Here is a 16,545-nt window from a genome sequence, read left to right as displayed (position 1 = left end):
AAAAATTATAAGGGCTACAATAAAATAAAAGGAACTCAAGAAAAAAAGCACCGTTGACTTCAGATTTTATTGTTTTTGATACATTTTTTCTATTTATAAGTCAGCTATCTCATACGAAAAATCTCATATAATTCTATTTTCCTCATTATTCTATTCAACAACGGTTATAGAATAAAATTATTTAACAATTTGGAATGAAGAAAATCAGCAAAAATGTGGTCATAAGTTTAAAAATAAACATTGCATCCAATGATGCAGCATCATTCAAAGTGTGTAGAAATCAATATTTTTAATTTTAACCTTGCTTGTTAACTAAACGCTTCGGTGAATGTACGAATGACAAACGCAAATTTCTTAATTTAACCCTTTAATGGGCCCTTTATTTCTAGTAAAGGTAAATTAAAGTATTTTTGGAATTGAAATTGTTTTAAGAACAGTAATTGATATAAAAAAAAACTCATTTAATTTATGAAAATGCCATTTTTTGGGTGGTAAATATATTTAACATGACCTATTAGGAACTTACTCACTTTTANAAAAAAAACTCATTTAGTTTATAAAAATGCCATTTTTTGGTGGTAAATATATTTAACATGACCTATTAAGAACTTACTCACTTTTATTTTTCTTTATTTATAAAATAAATTCCTTAAATGCTACAAACTTCAAAAGGAATTATGTATTTTATAACTTTTATACGTTTTTTAAAAGTGACAAATGGTTACCAATTTCATTCAAGCTCTCTTCAAGAAAGCTGAAGTTATTGAAAAATAGAAACCTAAATTAAAAGTGGTAAAACGTGGTGGTAAGTATACTTACCACTGCCTTCAAAAGGGTTAAATTTATGTGTCAATGAAATATGCACGACAAATATTTTACAATAAGTTTATAAATAGAAATATACTACACTCAATAGAAATATACTACACCTAATTTGAAATAAATTTTAAAATTACCTGAAATTAAAAAAAAAAGGAATCTTATTTTTTAAGTTTCACAATCATTGCTCTCTAACTAGTAGTGGTAACTAGTAGTAGTGCTAACTAGTAGAAGTAACAAAGGTAAAGTATTAATATTTTAATTAGAATTGAGAGAATTTGTCCACAGCTGTATGTAAAATATTTAAGCAAATATATAAAAGATCAGACTGTTAAATGCACATGTGCGTAAGTTATAATAAAAGATTTTAAAAGTTATATTCTTTTAACGGCAGGCACTGAACTTATGGTTCATCGCTGTGGAAGGTGCCGGATGTGTTGCTCATTTTGCCTTGCTGATGAGCACCTTGTATCGACGTGCAGCATTACCTACACTATTCTGCCTCAGATACCCTTTCATAGAGTGGGCCACACTCACACACACAAAACAGATGACAACACGCAGAGCGAAATATACGTGCCCTGAGCAGGATTCGAACCCGCAGTCATTGACATCGCAATCAGACACGCTAACCGCTCCGCCAGTTTGCCGGCTGTATTCTTTTTTATTTTAAAAAGAAAATATCTGATTTGTACCTCTACTGCAATAAAAGGTCGGAAAATATTACCTTTGGTGCAAAGAATGTTGAAAAGTGGTAGATTCTTCAATTCAATTTTCAAGTTTGAAAGTGATTTACTTAAGAAAAACTATTGTCGGAATAAAGAAGTATACATACTTCTTTTTGTTACCTACCACTTTAAATTTTAAAAAAATAATCAGCCTTACTTACCATTAATATTTTCTCACCAGCCACCCCATAGACTGCTGAACTCGAACCGTTTTTTATTATAATTTTTCTGTAGCATTACATGATGTATGGGATATGGGCCTTCTGCGCGTCCAAGGTGCCCAATTTTTGTAAATAAAGTAAAGTAAAAATTATTATTTTCTAATTTTTTTAATCATCATATGGGGAGCTCCCGTGAAGCTGCAGATTTACTATTCCTATGTTAGATATCGTACGGCAGCGCTGTTTACGTTATAATTCCTTCACTTGTTACATGTCTCCCCTATTTGTATCTATAATTTATCGATCTTGTCCCACGCTTTTTATTCGTTCTGCGTCTGAATATAGTCTTATTATTACTTTTCATTGTATAAAGCCTTCGATTTCGTTTTCATGCCTTATTGTTATCTATTCGGATTTTTCTTTATTGTAATTCATTTATTTTATAACACCGACTACTCCTTTGGGACGCCGTTATTCATTCGACACTTCTGGCGTAGTTTTATTGACCTCTGTGATCATTTTTGACCTCACTATGTCCCCTCCTTCTTTTTCTCCTGTCTATTTTTATATCAAACACTGATTTAATTCCCTATCATATAATTTGCCTTTTTTTCAGACGAAAAAAATTGCAAAATTAGGCTTGACTTTATAGCGTGCATAACTTTATAAGCAAATGATGTTGATTGATAGCATAAAACGCTGAAATCACTGAAAAATGTTCCAAAAGAATAATAAGTATCCATAATCAGCGCAAAAATATTCTGATGTTGCAACTAATTGAGGCCCGAAGGAGTAGCTTTTATGGAATAAGATCTACATCTTATATGTAGTAATAGTGTTATCTTACTACGGTAATGAAAGAAAACTTCAAAGTTCTAGCAGCATCTGAGAGAAAAAAAAGTTTTTTTAACATTTACATAAACACTGAGCTAATTCAATCATTCAAATTAACAAAAGAATTACAAATAAAACGCTATATTCCATTTTTTATAAAATAAAAAATAGAACTTTATGATTCAAAACTTTTAAGATAATTATTTAATATTGTATCTTAGATCTTAATATTATATCTTAGATCTTGCTGTAAAAAAATTTTAGTTCGAGATGATGCTATTATAGACAATATTATTTAAATAATCATATGTGTAATCTTATCAAAAGGCATTTTACTGTTCTTCCGATAGGGTACTATTTTTTTCAAAGCACATAATTGAAGAAAGTCGCACGCAATCTCCTCAGTTTTTATGATATAATAAAATTCATTCATAAAATAAAATATTCAAATCTAGATGCTTCTAACCCATGAAGATAATAAAATGTTACAAGATAAATAAAATAGTTATAATCACCAAAATAAAATAAATTTCTTTCGCCGTTACTGTAAGATAATATCTTCAAGAGATGATATTAAAGATAATATTGTAAGAATATAATATACTCAGTCATTCAATGACTTCGCGTTACTTAAAATAACTTTAAAATTCATAATGGCAATTTTACCATCATCATTGATAATTTGTTGCGTATTGGAGGGTTTTTCCAATATTGTAAGGATAGCACACAAAAGTTACTTCGATATTAAGTTAGGTTAACCTTTTCTGGTACAGTCAGGGGGTGAAAGTCTGTATTTATGAAAACTGAAAACAGTAAAAACTGGTAACAAATAAATTTAATTTTTAGATTTTTTTCGGAAATTATAAAATATCCATAACTACCAAATTGTTTTTATTACTGTATTTAATAATAATCAAAAAAAATATTTAATTGCAATTTTTACATTATTTTAAAGAATCTAATCTTATATGGCAAAATACGAAACTTAAACAAAATTGGGGGAAACAGTACCTGGGAATTTGAGTTTCTAAAAAGTCAGTTATTTAAAGTTCTAATTTGACCGGTTTTGTTCAAATTTAACACTAACAAAAAGTAAAACTAACATTTAGGGGGGTAAGCCTTTGACCGCTCCTCTGATCGAACTATTAGGACCCTATTTCCCTATTTATTTAGTCTGTCTATAAAAATAATCTGTCGAAAAAAAGGTATGTTTGTACTGCATACCCTCCAACTGCTACGGAATTTCCGTAGTTTCAGAAATCTTTTCAGACGGTAGCAAAATTAATGTCTTAATATTTAAAAAAAAATTAATTTTAGCGTAACTCGTCCACTATTACTTATAAAAGTGCAGGCCATATGGCTAGATTCTTAAGTTCTGATAAAAGTTTTATGAGAGATCCATTTGCTTTAAAAAAATCTACTTTGGTTCGCTACCACTAGAAAGAATTATTTTCAAAATCTTCATAAGTTGGAGGGTATGACTGAGAAAGTACATTTTTTGTCTGATTTCGTAACTTAAAATATCGTTTGCACCACTAACTAATTAGTATATTTAATATCACCCCCTCAAACCATTAAGATTAAATTCCTTGTACATGAAAATGAGATAGTTGGATCAAACGTTATTCAGAGCGTTTCGCTTTTTAAGCTCTGCACCCCACGTTAAATCACTTTCCTTGAATTTCTAATTCAGAAAACGCTCTTTAGTTTGAGGTTGCCGGTTCGTTTAGGTAGCTCCCAGTAGAAAAATATCAATTCAACAGCGGCCTTTTAAAGCATTCTCACTTCAATTAATTAATTAATTCCTAATTGAGTTTAAATTAAATATTGTCATGTTTTTAGTGCATGAATCTGAATTGAACAACCTGATAATGCTCACTCTGGTTATTGTTATCTGGTTGCTCACTACGTGCTCTTGCGCGCCGAATCCAATCAGTTAAAAATGAAAACTGTTGCCAGCGCGAAAAAAGAAATATCATCGGTTTTATTGATACATACGTACGTACGTATTAGCGTTTTATATAATATAGATTAGCGACATATTCACTTCCCATGACGTCACGGTTTTATTCACGTGCTTTGGAACACTTAACCTCATCTGGATTTAATGATGCCATTGATATCTCTAAATAAGATATTAAAATGATAAGATACTTTTTGGCAATATAATTTTTATTTCTCTTTCGCACTTGTATAACAATAACACAAGATTTTAGCAAACATATTTTTACATACCTTTCATAAGTATAAGTAAAATTTCTCAAATAAATTTCCTTGAATTCTTTTTGTAAATCATCCTAGCTTACTTCAAGTTTCAGGTGTTTCTAATTCATAATGCAAAACGTAAAAGAAATACAAAATTCAAAAGGATTTGAATCAAAGAGTAAGTAAAAAATCAGAACTTTGTAATTGTTTTTAATTTGCATATTCTTCATTTGCAACAATATTCAAAGATAATTTAATTTTACTTAATATTTCGAGTATGTACTCGTACTAGCTAAAAGTGAGTTATTTCTTTCGTACCGAAGCATGCACTCCCGCTTGCTTTTGGATGAGGATTTTTCTTTAATCATATTAACTATGCCCATGACAGTTTGCGAATCATAGCAAAATTGATTCATGTACTCCATAGCAATCAGTAAGGTTTAACTGGACGTTATAGAATTATTGTTTTTTCGATGAGATTCAATTTTCAGTTATACGCTCTTTCATTTATACGTCAATTTGCATTGGTCTTCTAAAAGACGTGTAAATAGTGCTTTACCGTTTTAATCAGTGTGAAAACCATTTGAAAAGTTATTGTAAAGCAGGCAGTTTGAGAATTTCAGCAAATTTGATTCATGTAGCCTATAGCAAAGGCTAGTAAGTTTTTCATATGATAACTAATGGTAATAATAATAATACCATTGCTTGACAGCTTCTTCATGTATGACAAGAATATTTTAAACTCTGGAGTGGCCTTGTGCGATTATCTTGGTCGCTTGTACTGGAATGCGAATTGACTTACTTTTTATTGTTCCTCGTTCTTATTTAGTTGCTACATTTTCTCAAGGTCACTGCAATTGGAAATAAAGAGCAGTGTATGCTAAAGGATTAGAGAGCTTGTCTTCCAATGAGGTGAACTTGGTTCGAATCCCAGCGAAGACTGGTTTGCTACGAATTCCGCAACCGGCTCGAACCGACCACAGTGCTGACGTAAGATATCCTCGCTGGTAGATAGATCTTTGGTTAGAGTCTCTCTGCCGTCAGGCCTATCACAGGATGAGTTCGCGGTTTTCCTCTCCATGTAACACAAATGCGGGGGTTAGCTTCATCAAAAAGTCCTCTACGAAGGCAAAATTCATCTTAATACTTGATCGAGGAGTTCCCTTGTCTTCTGGATTGGGTCAAAATTTACAAGACTATGGAGTTGAACATTAGTCGTTAATACAAAAAAATTGGGTCAGCTGTACAACGACGGTTATAAAATAAAATTAGAAAGAAAGAAAATAATACTGTGAGAGGGATATGATTTTGAAAATGTTGTATCTTAATTTTCCACTAACTTTTAACTAGACAATGTTATCCCCATGATCCATAGAAAAATTGGGATTGCCTTAATCATACCTCAGTAAATGTCACACAGTGTCAAAACGACTAGTTTACGATGTAGACTTGAGTAGTTAAGAGAACTTTAGAAGCCCAGTTGGTATAGGCGTCGCACGCACCTCAGGTGTAAGGCCGGGAGCCATAATTGTGAGTATAAACGAAGAGAAAGAGAAAAAAAATGGCGAGTGTACACAAAGCAAGGTGCACGATAAATCTGTCATTGCTGAAAGTCCTCTCATTGATTGTGTAAAGATATTTGAGGGGGTATTAGCTCAGGCGTTGTCTACGTCGTTTGATTTGGGTCAAAATTACGTGTCATTTCTACCATAGCCGCTAAGAGATGGAGACCTAAAAAATGAGGTTATGCTTTTAACTCTTTCAATTGCTCTCCAATTAATCCTGGCTGTGGAAACATGTCCAAGAAATAGACTTGAAAAGTAATTTTCAATGGAAAATACCAGGTGGCAATAGTTACCCCGGTAAATAAAGAGGTAACTATACTCTTGCCCATACCCTCCAACTGCTACGGAATTTCCGTAGTTTCATAAATCTTCTTTTCAGACGGTAGCAAAATTAATGTCTTAATATTTAAAAAAAATTAATTTTAGCGTAACTTGTCCACTATTACTTATAAAAGTGCAGGCCATCTAGATTCTTAAGGTCTGATAAAAGTTTTATGAGAGATCCATTTGCTTTAAAAATTTCTACTTTGGTTCGCTACCACTAGAAAGAATTATTTTCAAAATCCTCATAAGTTGGAGGGTATGCTCTTACCCATAAGTCTGCAGATGTATATACGTTTATGTCCTAATACGGAGACAGGTTATAAGTTTTTGTCAAGTTGAGAACAAATAACACAAATTCGCGAAAGACATCACAAATATTTACCCTGGATAACGACGGGATTTGAGCCTCCACACGGTTTCTTATGGGTAGTCCTATCAGACCACTATGAAGGTAAACTAGTTTGCGAATGAAACACTTAATAGAATATCTAGTAAAAATAAGAAAGTGATAGCAAATATATGTCAATTTTTTTTTAAAATTTATGAATATAATTGGTTTGTCTTATTTACTTGTCTACCACCAAAGATTCATTTCTCAAATATATATGATAACTTTCTCTCGATTACTTCAGAGATGCCAACTGCTCCGGACACGCCAAAGTAATTTAAAAAACGGTAAATAACTACAAAGTAAATTTTGAAACTATTCGACTGTTTTTACTTGCTTTTTAAACGGCATAGCATGACATATATGCCTTAAAATGGTGAATTATATAAGCCTACGAATCATCTAGAAATAGTGGTGGATAAAAATCTACTAAATTGAATTTATTAAACTAAGAATCTCAATTGATAAACTACCACTTTAAAATATATATTTGCTGCCCGGAGCAAGTTGACACTTCTGTTACTTTTAAAATAGAATTTGGTTTCATGCAAATCACTGATTTACTTTCTAAATAGTCTACGCAGACAACTTGTTAAAAACCGTGTGGTGGATTTCTAGTGTAGGTGATGTTTGAGCCCGCTCCAGAACGTTTGGCTCATTGGCGTGACAGTACTGATAAAGAGGCACCAACAACATTTACAAATTATTTCCTTCTCTAATTGTTTGAGAAACTTTTAAAACTCTTTCAAAATTCATTGCCCATATAGTCATACCGAATGACGCCGGTAAATAATTATGTATGCAGCAAAATACTTAAACGGAAAAAAATATAAAAATAATTTACTACCACTTTTTTGTTTAAATTTTTTTTATAATATTATAAGCTTATTTATTAACTTGATCAGTATTGATGAAATTCAAGTTTATTACTAGAAAGCTTGCACTTTAGCCAGCTTTGTTTTGCTTAAGACTGATTCACCATCTAGAATGACGGCATTTAGATGCAATAGGTTTCAGAAAAATCGGGACATAGGAATTAAATTGCGAATGGGTAGAATTAAAAATAGCGTACGCAGAGATACCAACTTGCTCCGGACAGAGAATAAATATTTTCGAGTGGTAGTTTATTAATTGCGATTCTTGGTTTAATAAATTCAATTTATTTGGTTTTTGTCCACCACTATTTCTAATCAATTCGAAGGCTTATATAATTCACCACTTTGTTATAGTCAAGTTATACTAAACCTTTTAAAAAGCAAGCAAAATTAGTCAAGTATTTGCAAATTTTAGTTGTAGTTATTTACCGTTTTTTAAACAATTTTGACGTGTCCGGAGCAGTTGGCATCTCTGCGTACGGACGGGATTTAAAAAAAATAATTTACAGAAATACGAATTACAATTGAAAACGTTATTTAACTAGCAACAAAAAATCCACCGAAATATGTATTTGGGGAATTTTAAAAGTAGAATGAAGTCTGAAACATTTAGCATGAAAAGTAACTCAACATTCATCTAAAGACAACGAATCTAACTATGGGTCTATCATCTTAATGATGGGTTGACTCTGCTTTCAGTGAGAGTTGCAGAAATACAAAAAATATTTAGTGTTCGTTCGGAGTAGTGGAACTGGGCGTCTGAGGCCCTACAGCCCTTTTCTCATTCATCCTGCAATTAGACTATGAAACATACATGACAAAAATAAAGGTTGGGGAGCAAAATGGAGTTCGTGAGAGAAAAAGAAAATGGCACTTTGCCCTTATTAGGTATTAACAAAATTACAAGCAATAAAAAAGTACGTGAAAAAAGGTAAAATTAAAGTACAATGGGAAAATAAACACTTATATTTACAGTTTGGGAGTACATAGAATAAGAGGGTCGAGTTTAAAGAGGCCGTCCTGGTAATTACCACTTAAGTTACGGAGATTAGCTTACCCCTGATTACACCCCGAGGGGTAAGAATATTTAGTGTTGTTTACACTCTATATTATTTGAGTTCGAACAAAATAATTTTAAAGTGGTAGTAAAAAAAAATAGAATTCTTTTAGATTGTTTATAAAACTTCTACTCTACCAGGGTTCCCACGACCTGGAAAAATAAATGAATGGTGGCTCAGGCGGCAAAATGTTTGAATTATTAATTGATATATTCATTATCTTTCATTTGGGAATTATCCCATTGCTATCATACATATTTCTTTTACAATAAGTATTCATTGGAAGCAAAACGAGATTTATCTTACTTTTGCTACCATTAAAAAAAAAAAAAACTCAGACTGTGGGTCAACTGTTTTAAGAGCATGACCACGACCACTTGTTATACAATTAATAACACTATCTGCTAGATATGTTTGCTTAATTTACTTATTTGAAGTGGTAGACAAAATTCTTTCAATTCTAATTTGTTCAAATAGTACTACTCAGCGATGCCAGCATGCCCCGGACTGCGGATAAGTATTTTCTAGTGATAATATAGGCTTATGCATACCTGCCAACTTTTAATCCTTTCCATTATAATTTTTCCCAGTGGTATTAAAATGGAATTAAAACTTCAATTATAAGTAAGCAAATACGTTGTATTTGAGACAACCATGATAGTAACGCATATTTATATATGAGCTTAACTTTTGTAAGAATAGTGGTGATCAAAATCATTTAAAAATTAAATTTATAAACGAAAAAATAGAATATATTTACTACCACTTTAAATATGAAAATAAAATCTTCGGGAAAATCCGGAAGAGTTGGCAGGTATGCTTAAGTGAAACGATACACTTAAAGCCCCTGAATTAGACAGGCCGATTTATTGTTGGAGCAAAGAGCTAACAGAAGCACAGAGAATAAATATTTTCAAGTGGTAGTTTATTAATTGTAATTCTTGGTTTAATAAGTTCGATTTAGTGGATTTTTTTCCACCACTATTTCTAAACAATGCGTAAGCTTATATAATTCACCACTTCATAGTACTTATGGCATGCTTTACATATTTAAATGCAAGCATATATTGTCAACTATTTGCAAAATTTACTTCGTTGTTATTTACCGTTTCTTAAATTATTTTGGCATGACCAGAGCAGTTGGCATCTCTGTAATAACATAACGTTAACTTGTTTGCTCCAATATTGCTTGATAGGTCAGCTCTGATAGTATAGGAGCCTTAGATACATTGTTATAGTTATTTTATAACCATCGTTGAACAGTCAATCCAATTTTGGGTTTACGGCTACTACTGTTACTCCGTAGCCTTGTAATTTTGAATCCAAATCCAAAAGACATAGGAATTCCTGGATCAAATATTGAGATAAATTTGTCTTCGTGGAAGTCTTTTTGATGGATTTAACCCGTATTTGAGTTACATGGAGAGGAAAAGCACGAAAGTCTCCCACGGTTACCCTGACGGCAAGGGGATTCTAACCTATGATCCATCTTCTCACTGCGAATGTTTTACATCAGCACTGTGGTCGGTGCGAACCATGTACGGAATTCGTATCGACGACCCATCTCTGGGATTCGAACCCAGTTCGTCATTTTTTTTATTTTATTTTATGACCGCCGTTGAACAGCGGACCCAATTTTTGGGTTTACGACTACTAATGCTCAACGCCGTAGCCTTGCAATTTTGAACCAATCCGGAAGACAAGGAAACTCCTGGATCAGTACCCCCAGAGGTATTGATTTGTTATGGGAAGATGGAGGACTTAAGAAACTCAACAGATTTAACGTGCATCAGTCACCATTTACTACACGGGGAGTCTTCGACCCGCGGGGACCGAACCCACGAACTCTTGGACATGGGCCCGGCACCCCACCGACCAGGCTATCCCGGCCTAGTAGCGACAATTTATCAGAATTATTGCCGTACCTGTGGACCTGCTACAAGGGGAGTATTAGTTGATTATATAGTTGATTATGGCAATAAATAGAAATCATTTGCCATAATTGGATGTTAATCTATCAAGCCATCGTTACTTTGGTTAGATAATGGGTTTGGTGTTTACCAATATCTTCTAGTGGTTCCATTATGGTGTTGTTCATCGCCTGTAAACTATTGAATTTGAAAAATTAGTATCATGAGAAACAAACTTATCTAATTTGGCTTACTGCCTTAGAACACGATTAGAAACTTATGTTAGAGCTAATTGATTACGTACCCTATGTTGGTGTTTTGGTTATTTAGCCTAATTAGGTCCATATTGCTTAGTTTGCACCTTGAGAAAAGTTGTGTGTCTAATTTGAGCCGACACCTAGATCTTGGATAGCCTACTGTTAAAATTATCACATCAGATGTTAATTAGTTATTTTACATTGATTGACTAGCAGCGTTACATAACAGACCAGGGCTGAAAGCCTATATATATCAGGACGGAAAAGAGTAAAAACTGGTAACAAATAAATTTCATTTTTTATTTTTTTTTCGGGAATAATAAAATTCTTTAATTACTAATTTGTTTTTAACAGATACAATTTTTATCTTGAATTGCTTCTCCGCCGAGTAAACGTTAATTAAGGTGAATTGTTCTTTGTTGAAAATAGATTAACTCCACCCGAATAAAATCTAATATTGAAATAGTTCTCCTACCAGTATTTTCTCTTTTCCGTCTCGCTTTCAGGCCTGTTACAGACTCAAAGCCTGTTCGTCATTGGAAGGTGGACGCTGCGTCTCCCAGGGGTGAAAGCGAGACGGAAAAGAGAAAAGGCTGGTAGTAAAACCATTTCAGTTATAGTTAGTTATCGGGAGGAGTTTACTTATTCTTTTTTTAAACTATTCTACAATATCTATTTTTTCTTGGAAAAGAACCAGATTAATATATATGTTAAAATCTTAAAGAAATCTTGATAGTTACAGATATTTTATTTTTCTCAAAAAAAATGCTATAATAAAATGCCTTTCGTACCAGTTTTTCCTCTTTTCCGTCCTTCTATATAAGGGCTTTCAGTCATGGTGACCCCTGAACTCTTTGTTGAACAGTTTTACCATAAATACAACGACTTAGAATACTCTCAACTCATAACGGCCCTTATCTCATTCACAAGATAAACGAGATAAAGGCCGCTGCTGGGACCACATGCCCAGATTTCTAAAACAGACAAGGACAGTTTGATGTTGACCCTTTTAAAAAATTGGCAAAATTAACCAAAATTCTACAAATTAGTTTATAGTTTTCTACCATTTTCTTAAACAATTTCATGAATCTGGAAAAGATGGCATCACTGTATATCCTTTAAACTTTTGGCTACGGTGCCTGATTGCACATGATGGACCATCCGTTGTATCAGCCGTAAGTGAAAGGTTAATACCACGCGAAAAAAATATTTTCTGGAACTACGAAAATTCCGGAAGGATATGCATATTGATTTATTCTTCCACTTTAATTTTTAGAAATGATAACATTCTATTTTCCAAGAAGATATGTCTTGATCATTCTCGGCTTCCTTGGAATGGTCAGTGTGTATACAATGCGAGTGAATCTCAGCGTTGCTTTAGTTGCTATGGTCAACCAAACAACAACGTCTTCAAGTAATGGATCACTTCATGAATTTGTGGAATGTCCAAATCTTCTGAACGCTGGTACTCAGACTGAGAGCACACAGTTCAAAGTAAGGCTTGTTTATTATTAACCTCTTCTGGACTAGCGAATCATAAATGTATAGAGTCAGACTCCGGAAGGAAAAAAAAGGAAAAAATGGTAGTGAGCATTGCTAGTACAATTATTTCTGCTAAAAATATGGCTAGGCATATTAGGGTATAAAAATCATGAGTTTAACAATAAATATTATCTATGCAATTCATTTAGCCGTGGTGGCTCAGGGGATAGAGGAGTCGCCTCCCAATAAGATAAACTGGGTTCAAATCCCAGCCAGGGTAACTTTTGGATATCTTCGTGGTTTTCTTCTCCGAGTAACGTAAATGCGATTAGTTCCATTAAAAAAGTCCTGCATGAAGATATATTTTGTAGTCCTGCAAATTTGCGGTATAATCTGTACCCTAAAGAAAGAAACCGAGCACAGTGTGATTGATTTTGTAAAATTCAGTGAGTTTGAAAACTTTTCTAGAATTTCAAGAAAATTCTACTATGGTGACCATATACGCAATCTTGGTTAATGTGAAAAATTGTGAGAACATTCACTAACCCTAATTCAAAATTTACGCCAGCGATAAGTGGCTGTACTTCAGAAATCGTTCATCGGATCCTAACCATAATGTAAATCATATGGAAGAAGTTCGATATCATAAACATGCGGTCGTTCTTCGATAGTTGTTGTTTAGAGACAGTCATAAAGGGAGGTTTTACTGTATACATGTTACTGTGAATGACCGAACTGCCACTTGTGAATATTGACATTCACATAGTTACTTTGGTAAATGTCCGAAATAGGTCTAGTTAGTGCCATTGCTCGGTATACATTTGCCCACTATACCCTACACCAGTGTTTCCCAAACTTAGGACTTTTGTGTACCCTTTCGAAATTTTTCGTAACACGGTGTACCACTAATACAAAATAAATCTATTTTTTACTGTAAAAAATTGCCCAAAAGTTAAAAATCACAACTGGCTGTTGATACCCCTAATTATTAACTGTTAACTCTACAAAAAATAGTCAATAGAAAAATACGTAATCGTAAATTTTCATGGCTAGCTTTGTTTTTAAATAAAATTTTGAGAAATTTTCTTTTGTTGCAAGATATTTCGCATAAGAACGCGTACCCCCACTAAACTGTTCCTGTACCCCTGGGGGTACGCGTACCACACTTTGGGAAACACTGCCNTATATATATATATATATATACACATTATGCTGCGCTGCATGAAAAAAAACCTGACATCGAATAATACGAACCAAAATCTGACTCCTGTATCTCCTCATTACCCACTTTATTAAGGAACACTCCTTTGATATTTGCAATTTTCTGATTGATACATAGCCCGGAATTTGTTTGATTGAAGGAAAAATTATTATTTGAATGCCAAACTTTTTATGAAAGGTTAAGGTGTAAAAAGTTCTAAAACATATACAGATCTAGCAATGATAATGATTTAGGAGCATTTCCCCTTTAATTTATGAAATAAATCATAAGAATTATAGTTTTATTTATTTTTTTGTTTAAATTTTTAAACTTATTAAAATAAGTTAATATTTCCTGCTTTAAATCTCACTTTTCCTTCTCCAGACATCCTTACTTTCAAAAACTTTCAACTACAATTTAGGATAAAAGTGGGTCAGAGGAAAGTTTGGGAAACATTTCATTTCTCAGAGATCTCTAAATTAGGGACCTCTTCTGGGGAGAGAATTATTATTTTACCTTTAAAGGACTCATTTAAAGGAATTATGATTAAAAGTATTATTGGAAGGTAAATAAACATATAAGATTTTTAAGAAATCCTGTAAAGCTCTCTCGTTAGAAAAAAAATAATCATAATGGAAAAAAATATTACCTGGGAATGTATAAAATAAAAGACAATATAATTAAAAAAAATTTAAACTAATTATTTAGTTACTGCTGACTTTGTTCTTTTTCATATTTAATATAAATCAGTTCTATTTACTGCACCCATATTAAGGTTTAAAATTACAACGAAAGCCTTACTCTACATCTTGCGTTTTTAAATTCAGATTAAAAAGTTGAAGAATTAAAACCACTCTTGAAAACTAACGCGCAATGAATATTTTCTTTTACTATATACTTACAAAAATATCATTCTTGTTCTAATAATGTAGAATTACTTAATACTAAGATGAACGCAAATTTCGAAACTCCAGATATATTTTCTTAATACAGGAAAAAAAAATTTTTTCGTTTTAAATATATATTTTGTAGTTAATTTTAAATTATTAAAGATGATTTTTAATATATCAAATTAATAAACATAACGAGTTCTCTTAAAGGTTTCTAAATGAATCAAAACACTGTTTATGAGAGCATTCGATACCACAGTTAAGTATAGCATAGAAGTCTGAAAAGTTAATTTTTTCCTCTATTAAAAAATGAATTGAAATGTTTAATTTAAATTTAAATGAAATTAATGTTTGAAAAATCATTTAGTTACATTAAAAACACCATTTTTACCCATTAAAAACTAACTTTAAATGAATGTAATTTTAAATACATTAATATATATATATATATATAGTTAAAAATTAAACTGAAAGCAGAAAATCGGAGAGAGATTCGTTTCTTACTTTTTTAAGGCGTACAGCGCAACTGGGATCTCCCAATCACTTCCAAAGGAGCCCCCAATATCTTGGGTGCATTCTTTTACGGCTAAAGTCATATTCAACTTTCGAGTAGCTTACTCGGGATGAAAAATTTAGTTATAATAAATGTTAAACACAAATTAATTCTTTTAGGGGACACGGTACAATTGGGATTCCAAAGTGCAAGGTACTATCTTAGGCTCTTTCTTCTACGGTTATATTCTTACTCAGGTACCAGGTGGAGTGCTGGCAGAGAGATTTGGTGGCAAGTGGCTGTTTGGAGTGGGTACATTTATTACAGCTGTTTTTTCGATATTAACTCCCCTTGCGGCCAGCTTGGGCACAACAGCTTTCATCGTTGTAAGAGTGCTTGAAGGAATTGGCGAGGTAAGATTGAAATTTAATTAATTGTTGCAGCTACTCACTTTTCTGATAGAGCCAAAAACATTTTCTTTACAAATGCATGCTTTATTGTTTAGCTCTTTCGATTAATAAACTTTGTTTCTAATCAAATTTAAAGCGTTTAATTTATTAATTTCCGTATTAAGATATTACATTTTTTTCAATGATCATTTGAAAAACGCCATCTATTGAAGTATTTCTGTTAAAAAGAAAAAATTTACGTTTATGTAACTTTAAAGTACCGATAGCATATAAAGAGTTGACTCATTAGCGTTCAATGTCTTTATTTGAATACAGATTTTTCCTTCTCATCCCCCCCCTCCCCAAAAAAAAATAAAACTATGGGTATGTTAGAATCAGCTTTATTTTATTCTTCAGTTTGTAATCTAATGATAATTTCAATTTTATTTAAAGATAAATTTAAATTCTCTTTTTTTCCGAAAAATTAAAATTACATTTACTAGTTGAATTCTAGAAACAGATTAATAAACATTGATGTTAGAACATATTACTATTTGACTTCATATTTCACTTTTATATTTTAAATAAAACAGCAGCATGAAATAAAAGTGCAAAATTAAAACAAATATTTTCAAATTACATTCAGTAATTCGATTTTTGAATTAGTCTCTACTTTTTTTTCTCGCTGCATCGAAAAAATTTTAAGGTGCCCCCAACACTTCGTCATGCTGTTTCCACCGAGTTTAAGTTCGTCAACTTCCACACATTAAACATTCGAATTCGTACCTCCTATAACTGAAAGCCTTCACACGGTATTTTAAAGCTAGTCCGATCTGACCACTGTGAAGGATATCCTCTTTCCGAACGAGTCATTTAATACAAAATCTTGTTAAAATAAGAAAGTGGTAGCAAATATATGACTAAAAAATTGTTTTATTTATTAATATTATGACTAACTTTTAAAAT

General features: G+C 32.2%; 1 protein-coding gene across 2 annotated transcripts in view; it reads left to right on the top strand.

Moving 5' to 3' along the window:
* The first annotated feature begins 4,742 nt into the window (after positions 1-4,742).
* LOC107440499 (sialin-like) overlaps positions 4,743-16,545 on the top strand; it is a 34,237-nt gene continuing 22,434 nt past the window's right edge. For both annotated transcript variants that reach the window (XM_071181925.1, XM_043048141.2), the window contains exons 1-3: positions 4,743-4,925; positions 12,401-12,618; positions 15,370-15,603. In XM_071181925.1, coding sequence (XP_071038026.1) covers positions 4,877-4,925; positions 12,401-12,618; positions 15,370-15,603 — 501 coding nt within the window. In that variant the 5' untranslated portion in view covers positions 4,743-4,876. The remainder of the gene's footprint in view (positions 4,926-12,400; positions 12,619-15,369; positions 15,604-16,545) is intronic.

Source organism: Parasteatoda tepidariorum, chromosome 6, assembly GCF_043381705.1.
Source record: "Parasteatoda tepidariorum isolate YZ-2023 chromosome 6, CAS_Ptep_4.0, whole genome shotgun sequence".
In the NCBI taxonomy this organism is placed as follows: Eukaryota; Metazoa; Arthropoda; class Arachnida; order Araneae; family Theridiidae; genus Parasteatoda; species Parasteatoda tepidariorum.
This window is presented reverse-complemented; position numbering and strand designations above follow the sequence as displayed.